Here is a 13,494-nt window from a genome sequence, read left to right as displayed (position 1 = left end):
AAAAAAGGTGATGGCATTTACCCACTTCATTCTGGTATTGTGGAGCACAAATAATGTTCTAACCAGTTTGAAAATATGTATGTATACACACACACGAACACAGATATATAATAACAAAAAAATAAACTAAAACTAATATCAAGAAATCTTCTGGCTCATGTTCATATGCTTTACCAAGCCAAGGGATATGGAACTCCAAACTTCATGCAAAAGCTTCTGATAACAAATCTCCATCAATCTGACACTAAGTGAAACTGCATCAACTTCATCTACACGTAGTCCAGATAAAAAAAAAAAAAAAAAGTAATTTTGACCTCTCTTTAGCTTCACTATTCTTGTTGGTCTCCCAGTAAAGGGAAGATGGACAAAATCTCATAGTCTTAAATTCTCTTTTGTGAGATGACAGAAGCTGCAAGTCACTAGAATTTCTACAAGTAGACAGATGAGAATGCTAAAGAACTGAAAGTCTAGTGATGCTGGGCCTCTGGGGATGAAAATATTTTACAAGCTTTACATGTCTGTAGATGTCTAAATAAAGGAAAAAGAACACAGGATTTCAGCTCTCCTCAAAAAGGAAAATGAGATCGAAGTACAGTAGAAGAGTAAAGGTTTTGTGATGAGAAAGGTCAAAAAAGACAAGACAGAAACGGACTGGGTTCAATCTTGTAACTAAAGAAGACGAAGACCAGAAAGAAGATTTTTATAAGAAAAATTAAACAATTTAAGAGAAAAATAGGGAAAGTGAGGTGATGAGTTCAAGAAAAAAAAAAGAGAGATGTTCAAAAGTTAAAGTTACTGAAAGTATTCACTAGATCATTACAAAAACTGTTTACACGCCTATTAGTAGTGATAAAATCAATAATAAATAACCTTAAGTTTACTTCACTTATTCCTCTCCTTTCAGAGTTACTTTTGCCTTAAATTTTATTTTTTTATTAAGATCTGAAGCTAGAAATTCCTCTTGCTGAGAACACTGCTTTTAGAGAACAAATACTACGCCACAAAAAAAAACACACAAAATTGCATTATTGTTTTATACCTGAAAAATGCAAGATTTATTGCTATGTTTATCCAATACTATTACACTTATAATCTCAGAATTTGCTTTAAATAGCACCTACTTTGAATTAGATTGTTTTCAAAACTGCCTTTTGAAAGACAGTTTATTTCCCCTTCAACGCTTTCCAAGTTATATATTCCTTAATCACTGACACATTTCAGAACCAAGATCTTGAAATCCATCTGTACTACAAAAATGAGAATTGTGGGATATGATTTTGAGCACTTGTTTCAAGTCTTGGCAGCTCCAGCTACAAGTCTATGACTATTTTGTAGAGAGGAGTCTCCAGAAACATGCATTTATTTATATTTTTCCTTTTCTAGATATGTGTTAATTGCACCTTCTTTCTACCTCAAAGTCCTGTGTACTAGGATTCTTGGTAATAAGGAAAAAAGGCTTGACAAGCATTAAGACTTAAAACAAAATTCTAATAGAATATTTCAGAAAAGAACAAAGGCCTTTCCATCTTGTAGAGGCTCTAAAATGTAGCACTTACAGCACTTAACCTAAAATTTGAGAGGTTATATGGAAGTTTTCCTTTTTAAGTTTAAAACTTTTCAGAAGATTTAGTGGTGTGAAATAATTCAGTAACTGCCCTATCCTCATGAAGTATATACCTATCTTATTACTCTACTACAGGTGAGCATGCACATATGGGCTCTGAATAAGGACACATAAAGACTCGTGAAGATTGAGTTTAACAAGCACATGCTGCAAAAGAAAATATTAAAGACACAGGGCTTAAGAATGTTTAAGTACAGTTAAGAAGGACATCCTTTTTAACTTTGCAAACAAACTTTCATCTGCCATGAAGCTCGTCAAATGCATTTTTGTGGCACGCATGAATTCCCACAGTAAACATTCCGTTTTTTAAATCTCTAGATCATTATTTCAGGATGAACTATCAAATACCACTTCCTCTAGATTTTCCACATAAAATTTTATCTTCAATACAGGATAAACACTTCAGCTTAGTTTAATCTTCAGAACAGAAGACAGCAAAAGCACTGAATGATAAAGTTGCAAAACACTTGCAACAGAGGAGTTGTGTGAGGTGGCAAAAAATAACAGAGAGTTCTGAAAAATATACAGAGTTGAAGACATCAAATTCTAGCAAAGGAAGGTCAAATAGCCCCAGATATTATCTAAACTGGGGTAACTCAAAGTATCAGGTTTCTCCAGGTCTTATCTAAGTAAGTTCTGAAGATCTTCAATGATGGTGATTCTTAACCACTCTTATGATTTTTTCCCCCGTTAGGTCCCATTGTGCTTTAGCTACGCACCTCTGAGGAGGGACTGATTCTGATTATATCATCTCCATAATCCCACAATGGGATTAGTGAAACTACATCAGAAATTTTTCTGAATTTTTAAGCAATTAACAAGTGCTGCTCTCTTAACTGTATAAATAATTAAGAACATCTCTTTGACACCAACTTTTTTTGAGAGAAATACATCATAAAATGTCATAAATTGCATATTCTCTTCAGTACTGACAACAGAAGAAACCCTATTCCTAACACTTTACCAAACACAAGTATTTTTGAAAGGCAGACCGTATGAGTTTCTGCTCTAATTGCTTTTAATTCCACTTTAGTTAACAGAAGTGAAGACCAACTTCCTTATCTGTTACAAAGCTGAAGAACTAGAGAGCTAAAAATTAAGATAAGACCTTTTATTCTCCACTTTTAATGATACAATTAAACAGAAGAGAACACAATTGAATTCTAAACTCTGATCAACGAATGGTAGATAGAGTCAAGGTTTTATCACTCCAAATACTGCAATATTTAACAGAGATCTTGACTTCCACTAAAAATTAAGTAGACTTGAATGGTGATGATGTCTGAGGATCATATAAAAACTTTCTGCTAAACCTGATTGGAAGGTTACATGCTTACCCAAAAAGATCAATGCAAGAGAATTTTTTAAGGAGAAAGATATAGATTTGAAGAATTTTAGTTCAGTATGGCATTTACCTTAACTGTCATTTCAGACAAAAATTGAAGTTTATTTTTTAAAAAATAAATCACGTACATGCTCACAATAACAGTGGAAAAGCGTAACATCTTAAAACACACATTGATAAATACGTTCATGTTGGATCAAACTTACAAAAATCTTTTTTAAGGTAAGCAATATATAAAGTTTCCCTATTGGTGGTACGGCCAGTGTTAACATCATCTCTTGTGAAACTCTCAGCCAAGAGAAAGACATACAGGCCCCATGTGTGCAAGTAATTTAAAACTAGGGCTGGAGAAATAAGCTGTTGTGAGGTCTTATGCTGGCAGGCAGATGGATAAGGTGACCCAACACATCTTTTCTCATCTTTATAAGGCAGAAAAAAAAATCGGAAAAGAAAGTGCAGCTAATTGAAGAACAATAGGGACAACAAGCATTGTTTGTACAGTAGCAAAATTGTGGTGAATTTTATAAAATAACTAAATTGGTATATCTTTATAGTAAGAAGTTCAACAAATACTGGTTGCTAATTAAAAATATATAAATATATACAGATTAAGTCCCAAAACCTTAAATACCTACATTTGTTATCCTTCATTTACCAATAGCAAGCAAAACTACCCAAACTATTCAAACAGGTCTATGTGTCACTGTTGTGTCCCCGTAAGTGCATTTACTTTGTTCTAAATTCCAGAAAAACTGAGGAAATTGTTTCAGTCCACTTATATCTCTTTAAGAATTATCATTAAAGAAAAAAAAACATAACATTGTCACATATGTATTGGGCTTTTTGCAATTTCTCCCAATTCCTCTTACAAAATCAAATCTAAACATAGATTTTATTTTCTGAATAACTCTGTTTAGCAGTTTAACAATTTAGTGAATTTCATACTTCTAATATCAACACTGGGACTTCCAGCACAGAAGTTCACAGAAGCTGAACACACTTTCTAACACAGCTCAAATTCAGTTAAATGTAGCATGATTATTATTTAAACAGCCAGCTATGAAGTCAGAGCAATGGACTTCCCTTCCTATTTAACTCATTAGCATTAAAAGAAAGGTTTTAATACTGAAACAAGGACATCACTGTGTATGAGTTCAAGAAAAGAAAACTGGTCACTGCAAATGGTCAGGAATGTTACCCTTTCTGCCATTTGGCAGCAAGAGTGGAAAGGAGTAACTACTGAGGAGACAGATACCAATTAAGATTTTTCTTCCATAAATTAATGCCCGACGTTTTTGTAAACCATGGTGTTGCAGTATGACTGAAATAAAAATGTAACAATCTGTCTCAAATCGTAAGAGATTCTTCCCACGTGACTAGCATGCCACTGAAAATCAAGGGAAAAAAAAACATAATCAAAGTAATAAAGTTGCATATCTTGTTTTAGTAATTATCATTAGTAACAAAAAAGGCAAAAATCTCAGAACAGTAATTGCCATGGAAACAGCAAATATGAATTTATGAGCAGAATGACAAAACTGTTGCAGATTTACGTTAGAAATGTTTTTGATTTGCTCATCAAAGCATGTCCTCTCACCACAAAAAGAGTCAGTTGATTGTATCTTAGTAGACTGTAATAATCACTACTTCCAAAATTCTTGATTGAGACTTGCTCTAAGTTCAGTGGTCCTTATTTCAAGATTAGTTATTCACAGCAGCATGTTCAATTTACATAGATTATATATATCTACAACTCTATGTACAGTTTACCAATTCATTTCTAATTTATAACTCTCATATATGAGCACATATTCTAAATCCACAATTTTGTTGCTATAATTTCTGATGAGATGCAAAATTTATTTTTTATACTTTTTTTTCCCCCATGCTTTTTAAAAGGTGTACAGAATCATAGAATGCCCTGAGTTGGAAAGGACCTACAAGGATCGAGTCTAACTCTTGGGTCCCCAAAGGACCACTCAAAATCAGACTGTATGTCTGAGAGCATTGTCCAAACACTTCTTGAACTCTGGGAGGCTCTGTGCAGTGACCACTGCCCTGGGGAGCCTGTCCCAGTGCCCGACCACCCCCTGGGTGCAGAACCTTTCCCTAACACCCAGCCTGACCCTCCCCTGTCCCAGCTCCATGCCGTTCCCTCGGGTCCTGTCGCTGTCCCCAGAGCGCAGAGCTCAGCGCCTGCCCCTCCGCTCCCCTCGTGAGGGAGCTGCAGGCCGCCATGAGGCCTCCCCTCGGCCTGCTCTGCTCTGGGCTGAGCAAACCGAGGGACCTCAGCTGCTCCTCATACATCTTGCCCTCTAGACCCTTCACCATCTCTGTAGCCCTCTTTTGGACACTCTCTAATATTTTTATGTCCTTTTTATATTGTGATGCCCAAAACTGCACACAGTACTGGAGGTGAGGCTGCACCAGAGCAGCGCAAAACAATCATAGAATCACAGAACATCCCGAGTTGGAAGGGACCCATAAGGATCATCAAGTCCAACTCCTGGCACCACACAGGTCTACCCAAAATTTTAGACCATGTGCCTAAGTGCACAGTCCAAACACTTCTTAAATTCAGACAGGCTTGGTGCAGTGACTACTTCACTGGGGAGCCTGTTCCGGTGTGCAACCACCCTCTCGGTGAAGAACCTCTTCCTGGTGTCCAGCCTAAACTTCCCCTGCCTCAGCTTAACACCATTCCTGCGGGTCCTATGACTGGTGATAATGGAGAGTAGGTCACCTGCCTCTCCACTCCCCCTTGCGAGGAAGTTGTAGACTGCGATGAGGTCCCCCCTCAGCCTCCTCTTTTCCAGGCTGAACAGGCCCAGTGACCTCAGCCACTCCTCGTATGTCTTCCCCTCTAGGCTCCTCACCATCTTCGCCACCCACCTCTGGAGGCTCTCCAACAGTTTAATGTCCTTTTTGTACTGTGGTGCCCAGAACTGCACACAGTACTCGAGGTGAGGCCGCACCAGCGCAGAGTAGAGCGGGACAATCTCTTCCCTCGACCGACTAGCAATGCCATGCTTGATGCACCCCAGGATACGGCTGGCCCTCCTGGCCGCCAGGGCACACTGCTGGCTCATATTCAACTTGCTGTCAACCACAACCCCCAGATCCCTCTCTGCGGGGCTGCTCTCCAGTGTCTCGTCGCCCAGTCTGTACGTATAGCCAGGGTTGCCCCGTCCCAGGTGCAGGACCTGGCACTTGCTTTTGTTAAACTTCATGTGGTTGGTGATCGCCCAGCTCTCCAATCTGTCCAGGTCTCTCTGCAAGGCCTTTCCATGCTCATCCGAGTCCACAACTCCTCCAAGTTTGGTGTCATCAGCAAATTTGCTCAAAACACCTTCTAGTCCTACATCCAAATCCTTTATAAAAACATTGAAGAGGACTGGCCCTAAAATGGAGCCTTGAGGGACCCCACTAGTGACCATCCGCCAGCCAGATGCGGCCCCATTTACCACAACCCTTTGAGCCCTGCCCGTCAGCCAATTGCTCACCCATTGTATGATGTTTTTGTTTAGCTGTACGCTGGACATTTTGTCCAGTAGGATCCTGTGGGAAACTGTGTCAAAAGCTTTGCTGAAGTCCAAAAAGATCACATCAGCTGGTTTCCCTTGATCAACTAGATGGGTGATCTTATCGCAAAAGGAAATCAAATTTGTTAGGCAGGACCTACCCCTCATGAACCCATGTTGGCTGGGACCAATGACTGCGTTGTCCCCCAGGTGCGCTTCAGTAACTTCAAGGATCATCTTCTCCATAATTTTACCAGGCACTGACGTGAGACTGACAGGCCTGTAATTTCTAGGGTCTTCTTTCTTACCCTTCTTGAAAATTGGCACAACATTTGCCAGCTTCCAGTCTACTGGGACCTCTCTGGACTCCCAAGACAGTTGAAAAATAGTTGAGAGAGGTCCCACGATGACTTCAGCCAGCTCTTTAAGCACCCTGGGACGAATTCCATCCGGACCCATGGACTTGTACGGATCCAGGTGGAGCAGCAAATCCCACACACATTCGGGGTCAATTGGGAGTTTGTCATTCCCACTGTCATGGTCCTCCAGCTCAGGGCACCCTGGGTCCTGAAGCCCATCATCAGTGTTGAAGACAGAGGCGAAGAAGGCATTAAATGTCTCTGCTTTGCCTATGTCATTGTCTGTGAGGAGACCTTCCCCATCAAGTAGCGGACCTATGTTTTCTTTGGTTCTCCTTTTTCTGTTCACATATCTAAAAAACCCTTTTTTATTGTCTCCCACAGACATGGCCAGCTTCAACTCTAGTTGGGCTTTGGCCATACAAATTTTCTCCCTACAAACACAAACACCATCCCTGTATTCCTTCCATGTCGTCTGACCCTCCTTCCAGCAGCTGTACACTTTCTTTTTTCACCTAAGCTCCAGTAGAAGATCCCTGGTCAGCCAGGCCGGCCTTCTGCCCCGCCTGCCTGACTTCCGATATTTTGGAATTGCCTGATCCTGTGCTTTTAGGAGGCAGTGCTTAAAGATTGACCAGCACTGATGGACGCCAATGCCTTCAAAAGCAGTTTCCCAGAGGACCTTGCTGACTAGTTCCCTGAGCAGCCTGAAGTCTGCTTTCCCCATATCCAGGGCTTCCCTTCCGTTAAACAGCTAGCAGTGCTGTACCTGATGCACTGCAGCTACAGCTGGCCCTCCTGGCTGCCAGGGCATGCTGTTGACTCACGGTCATCAGCTAGCTGAACAAAACCCCCAGATCCTTTACACAAGGCTCCTCTCCAGCCTCTCTTCCCCATCTGTATGTATAGACGAGGTTAACCCTACCTAGGTGCAGAATCTGGTATTTGTTCTTGTTAAGTTTCATACAACTGGTGACTGTCCAGCTCTCTTCGAGCTTTGTCAAGCTCTCTCTGCAAGGCCCCTCTACCCTCAAGGGAGTCAATAGCTCCTCCCAATTTAGCGTCATCCTCAAATTTATTCAGTATACCTTCAAGTCCCACATCCAAGTCATTTATGAAAACATTAAAGAGAAATGGCCCTAAAACGGAGCCAGGTAAATGCAGTCAGGTAAAATGTTGCTCTCAAATCATCTTCCATCCCCCTGAGTTCAATGGAAAAGTTTTAGCTGATGGAGAATACCTAACTGCAGAAGTAATTTTTCATTTAACCAATACTGTGAGGTGTAATGGAAGAACAATACTTTCTAGTGTTCATGGTCCTAGATAGGGGGTCAAATGATGCATTACGCATTAGGGTTTCAATCACAGATCACTGAGTTGAATGTTACAAAAATATCTGTTTTTTTCAAGTAGATGACTGATGAGCACTACAGACAGGATGTTATTCACCTTGGTATGTTATTCACCTTCCCCTCTGATATGAGCTTCGTTTTTCTAAACAAAGCTGAATGGAAATAATTAGAAATATGTTCCACAGAACTACTGACTCTTTGTGGCATAATGGGGCCCCAAAACCTAAGAGCATGCACAGTATGTATAAACCTTGGCTATGCTGGTCCATTGGACTCTGAGGTGGACCCATCCCAGGGTGAGGAGGTCGCATACTCTTCATGGAGCCACAATGAACATCTTCAACCATTCCTTTTTCATGCAAGCCATCAATGGACTGTGGAGAAAAAAAAAGTATTTAAACAGAGATAGTGTATAAATCCACTATAAAAATCTAAAGGAATTTAACTTAATATCTAAATAAATACAAAGTACAAACTTGTCTTATCTGACATTCAAAATAAATACTATGGGAACCTTTACCCCTGGAATCACACATTTCAGGAAGCACAGAGCACCACTGGAGTGCTTGTCCCCTTTGTTTCTTTCTTGACAAGTTTTTTTGTTTCCTTATGAACTGTTTGGCAAAGCCAGGGAGGCAAACCATCTACATACAAGCACATGAGCTGTATTGGTCTCATATTACAAAGCTGTGTAACACACACCAACTTATTAAAGTACAGCCTGTGGCTTGGCCTGAGCTATTTTTAGCCCAAACTTTGCCCTTTCAGTCTCTACTGGAATGCCCCAAACACTGTTTCTCTTCAAACATGAAGATACACCATTGCAGGAGGTTCCCTATTTTTGCCTACAAAGAGGTTAAGGCAGTCAAGGAAGGGAAGACATAGTTCTACTGGAATACTTGTGCTTCCTACAGTCACTGTCACCTCATTCACTCCTCAAGAACTACAGTTCCCATGGTACTTGGAATGCAAAACAGGACCAAAAGCCCTTCTCAGACAGTGAAGAGAAGACAGCCTGGGGTCAGAAAAATATGCAGAAGGCATGCAGGGCACTGGAAATTGCTCCCTAATAGAAACCTCAAAACTCCGAATATGAAAACACAGGAAAAGTAACGTAAGCAGGAAAAGATGTCTCTTAAGAAAACTAAAAAAGTTCTCCTGAAAGCAAAAATTATACCAGATCTCTAATGCTTATTAACCACTGCCTTAAGAGTGTCTGCACAGCTTTGTATTAGGAAGGAAAAAGGTGGCATCACTTACCTTCTCTATACAGAAATACGGAACTATGCCTCTCTAACACATACTTGTACACACACTAAATACTGTTCTTGCAAGCCCTACTATAAACATAGACCTTGCAGCCTATTTTCTCTGAATGTATGCCCATATACTGATGAAGCCTTTTTTTTTTAAGGAGGTAGGAAAAAATATTCCAATGGAAAATACAGGTTGTAAAAAAAGCATAAGAAGCTACAGAGAAGTTATAGAAGTCACAGAAAAAAAAAAACACTATAGAAGTTACAGAAAAACACTGTAATATTTCTTCTCTTCGATAAATCTGTTACACATGAGTGAATTCAGAAGAATTAAAGACGCATCATCCTTTTATACAGAAAAAGGAGAAAACCTCTAACTTTTATTTGTAAATCCTTCACATATTTTTTCCATTTTCCATTGAAATAATTTTGTTTGATTGAAATTATCTTTAAATAAAGGGGGTTTTTTTGGTTAGTCAGCACTATTGAAGTATTTCACCATCATTTTCCTTGCCAGAAACTAAGGATAAAAAAAGAGAAAACTTACCAAAAAAAGGGGAAGTAAAATGGATTTTTGTTTCAACAAATTGTTTATGACATCGCAAAAACGTTTGTGGAAAATCTTTTATCTGATAGGCTATTTCTGATTACATGAACTTGGGATGTGGAGTAGGAATGTGGAGATAGCTTAATAGACACATTAAAAATAGGTTCAGTGTGCTGACCAAGTAAAACCCAATGGCATTTTCTGAGCATGAAGAGCTCTCTCTGTCCCTTCTCAGCTATTTATAGACAACTAACGCTGACAAGAATGCTCAGTTCACATTTTGCCCGCAGGAGCTGAGTACTACACAAACCAAAACACCTGTAAAACCAGACCCATTCCTATTTTATCGGGGCATATGCCCAGGTCTAAATCTTCAGGGCCTCCAAGAGGAGTAAGAGACTGTGCACAAAATTGAATCTGTTTTCTAGAACAAAGGGCTGTCGCTGTATACTCTGTGGTGTGACAGCAGGGATGGGTGTCACTGCACTGCACTAATGGACAGCAACAGTGAAGCCTCTGTTGATGTTGGCAGCTTTGAAAGGACCTAAGATGGGACATGGCACACACATCCAGAGCATCAGAAGTACTAGTACACAGGAGGTGGGAAATGGGACTAGCATTAATGAAGAGCAGCAGTGAAAAGGAAGACAAATACATGCCTACAGCTGTCCTTTCAAAAAGAGCATTTAACAAAAAGAAAAGGAATGGAAGGATAGGCACAGAAACGTCAATTGGAGGAGTACTTCTGTGGGAAGAGTTGATGAAAATAACAGTTTTTGTAAAATATGTGTTTCAAAATAAATAAATAACAACTGGCAAACTGAAATGTTTCTAGTCTAACAGAAGGGAGCATAAGTATAGCAAAAATGGGGTTTGCTTCTGTGTATTTGCAGAAATTATAATGTAAAAAACGAAAAGTGAAATTCATTAGAAACAGATAAGGAAAAATAGAACTGACTAATCTGTTTTTAATTGCAAAGCTAAAAAAGCTAAGATGGCACAAATTTCTTTCAAGGCAAAACTAGTTTCAATGATCAATGATTAAATGCAAAGAGACTTATGCTTTCAAAAATATTTTTAATCAAAAAGCACCTCCACTGTCTATGGGAAAAAAAAGACAACTCTAAAACTAAGTAGACAAGGACTACATAACTTAAAAAATGGTTATTTTTCACAACCTTTTTGAATCACTATAAAGTTACAAAGTTAGATGATAACTTTAAACCTATGTAACAGGTTAAAAATCACAGAAAACATCCCCCACACAAAGCAATTTCTGTGAATTCTTCTGTCCTGTATAAATTAGAGATGTCTTCCACAAAGACATTGTTGGCATGAAAAATGTAACCTGTACCAGCAATACAGCACTACTGTCACATCGGTGTGTTCTATTTTTCTTTTAATATGACACAACAGATGGGAAATAGGAAGCTGAGACATATTCAACTTTGAGTACATATTACTATTATTGTCCTTGTCCTAAATCTCAGCTACACGCAAGCTCGTACTTACATGGCTGGCAAAGCTGGGAAACTTGCAGACTTTACATATTGACTAAAATAAATGGAATATTTTACCTACACTGCTTTTACTCTTCATTCAGTAAGGTCTTCTCACAAAGAGTGTTACATCACAATTTGACCTATTTCCAGTAAACTGCATATTATGGTGTCTTTTTTCTTTTTTTTTCCTATCTCCTTTTTAAACAAACAAATAAAACATTGGCCTTGAAATCAGAGACTAAGATTAAGAATCAAAATAGATTTCTTCTAGACCACGCATCCTCTACACTAACAACAAAAATTACATAGACCAAATAGCAACGTGTTGTCACCTAACCACACAGCCACATCAGTGATAGACAGGCAGTCTGACTGGAGTTACCCTCGCAGTAGGGATTTAACCAATAGTTCTGTTAATCCAATATAAATCACCAGAATACCATCTCACACAAAGTCTCTATTAATTTTTTCAAGTTCAAAAACAATACATTCTTTTTTCACTAATGTAGACCATACAACAAAAATAATACAGGGAACACTAAAATCATCTATCCCTATCTTCTGCCTCCAGAAAAGCCTGTATGTGGATATGATGGTTTCACAGAGATAGACAGCTAAGCTTTACCATTCCACCCTCTCACTCCCATTCCTCAACAAAGCAGGAGGAGCAAATATGATGAAAAAAGGCTTATGGACTGAGATAAAGACAGGGAGATCACTCACCAATTACCATTATGGGCAAAACTGAATCAGCATAGGAAGATTTGTAGTTTATTGCCTATTGATAATAGACTACAGCAGTGAGAACTAAAAGCAAACTTAAAAAAACTTCCCCTCCCCCCTCCACCACCCACCCTCTTCTATGTCCACCCACGAGCAGTGAGTGCAGCGGAATGGGGGCTAGTGTTAGTCCCTAATGCTTTGTCTCTGCCACTCCCTCACGGTCACTCTGTGCCCCTGCTCCACGCGGGGTCCCCCCCACGGGATGCCGTCCTTCCCAAACCTATCCTGCGGGGGCTGCCCACAGGCAGCAGCTCTTCAGGAACTGCTCCCACACGGCTCCGTACCACGGTGTCCATCCCTCAGGAGCAAACTGCTCCAGCACGGGTCCCCCACGGGCGGCAGTTCCCCCTAGGCCTGTAATGATTTCCTTGGCAACATCATTGGTAGTCTAAAGGTTACTTAAGGAAGTAGTAAGAAAAATACCCAATTTATTGTTTCCATCAAAACTGAATTATGTAAATCAATAGTAAATTTTCCTGTGGAAGGTTTTTTGGATTATTATATGAATATACAGTCTTTATCTTTCATATTAACAGCAGTTAAGTAAATGAACTTTAGGAATTATGATGTATTAATATCTGTTTATATCAATCATTTCTATATCTACCTACTTTTCCACACTTTAATTTCTTTTCATTTTTATGCATCATGCTATGCTCTGTAAACTAGTCAAACATCTAACATAGAATTAAGGTGCTTTACCACTTAATCTGTTAAATTTAGAAGTGGGAACCACAATACCGTTGCATATATGGGATGTACATCCCACAAGCAATTGCGTAACAGGGACACTTTTTGCATGCTCTCCCACTTTTACTAGACTCTTTTGGAAAAAAAAAAAAAAAAAGGAAAACAAAAGAACAAAAATGCTATGTTACATCATTACATAGAAGCCAAACTGCTTTAAATAACACTAAGAAGAAAGAAAAAGTTTACTTGTTCAAACTGGAACATGCAGGTGGCTGATCAGTTACTTTAACTGCATGGAATATCATTCAAGTAACATATACAAAATGGTCTGGAGGAACACTTTCACAGCATTCCTTAAACAGACCCTTCCCCAGCCTCTCCCTTAGTTGTTGTAATAGACTGTTTCTGTAGTCGTACAGGAAAACAGGACAGAAAACCGATTTAGACTGAAAAATTAAATAAGAAAAAAAAAACTTTTTTTTTTTCTCCAGCTGGATCAGTTCAACAGACCCATT

At 39.2% G+C, this 13,494-nt stretch overlaps 1 protein-coding gene across 5 annotated transcripts in view; it reads right to left on the bottom strand.

Moving 5' to 3' along the window:
• SMARCA2 (SWI/SNF related, matrix associated, actin dependent regulator of chromatin, subfamily a, member 2) overlaps positions 1-13,494 on the bottom strand; it is a 124,568-nt gene that overhangs the window by 98,567 nt on the left and 12,507 nt on the right. For all 5 annotated transcript variants that reach the window (XM_066988778.1, XM_066988779.1, XM_048050955.2 and 2 more), the window contains exon 3: positions 8,452-8,575. In XM_066988778.1, the coding sequence (XP_066844879.1) occupies positions 8,452-8,575 (124 nt within the window). The remainder of the gene's footprint in view (positions 1-8,451; positions 8,576-13,494) is intronic.

Source organism: Anser cygnoides, chromosome Z, assembly GCF_040182565.1.
Source record: "Anser cygnoides isolate HZ-2024a breed goose chromosome Z, Taihu_goose_T2T_genome, whole genome shotgun sequence".
Taxonomy (NCBI): Eukaryota; Metazoa; Chordata; class Aves; order Anseriformes; family Anatidae; genus Anser; species Anser cygnoides.
Note: the sequence above shows the minus strand (reverse complement) of the source record. Positions and strands in the feature narration are given on the sequence as shown.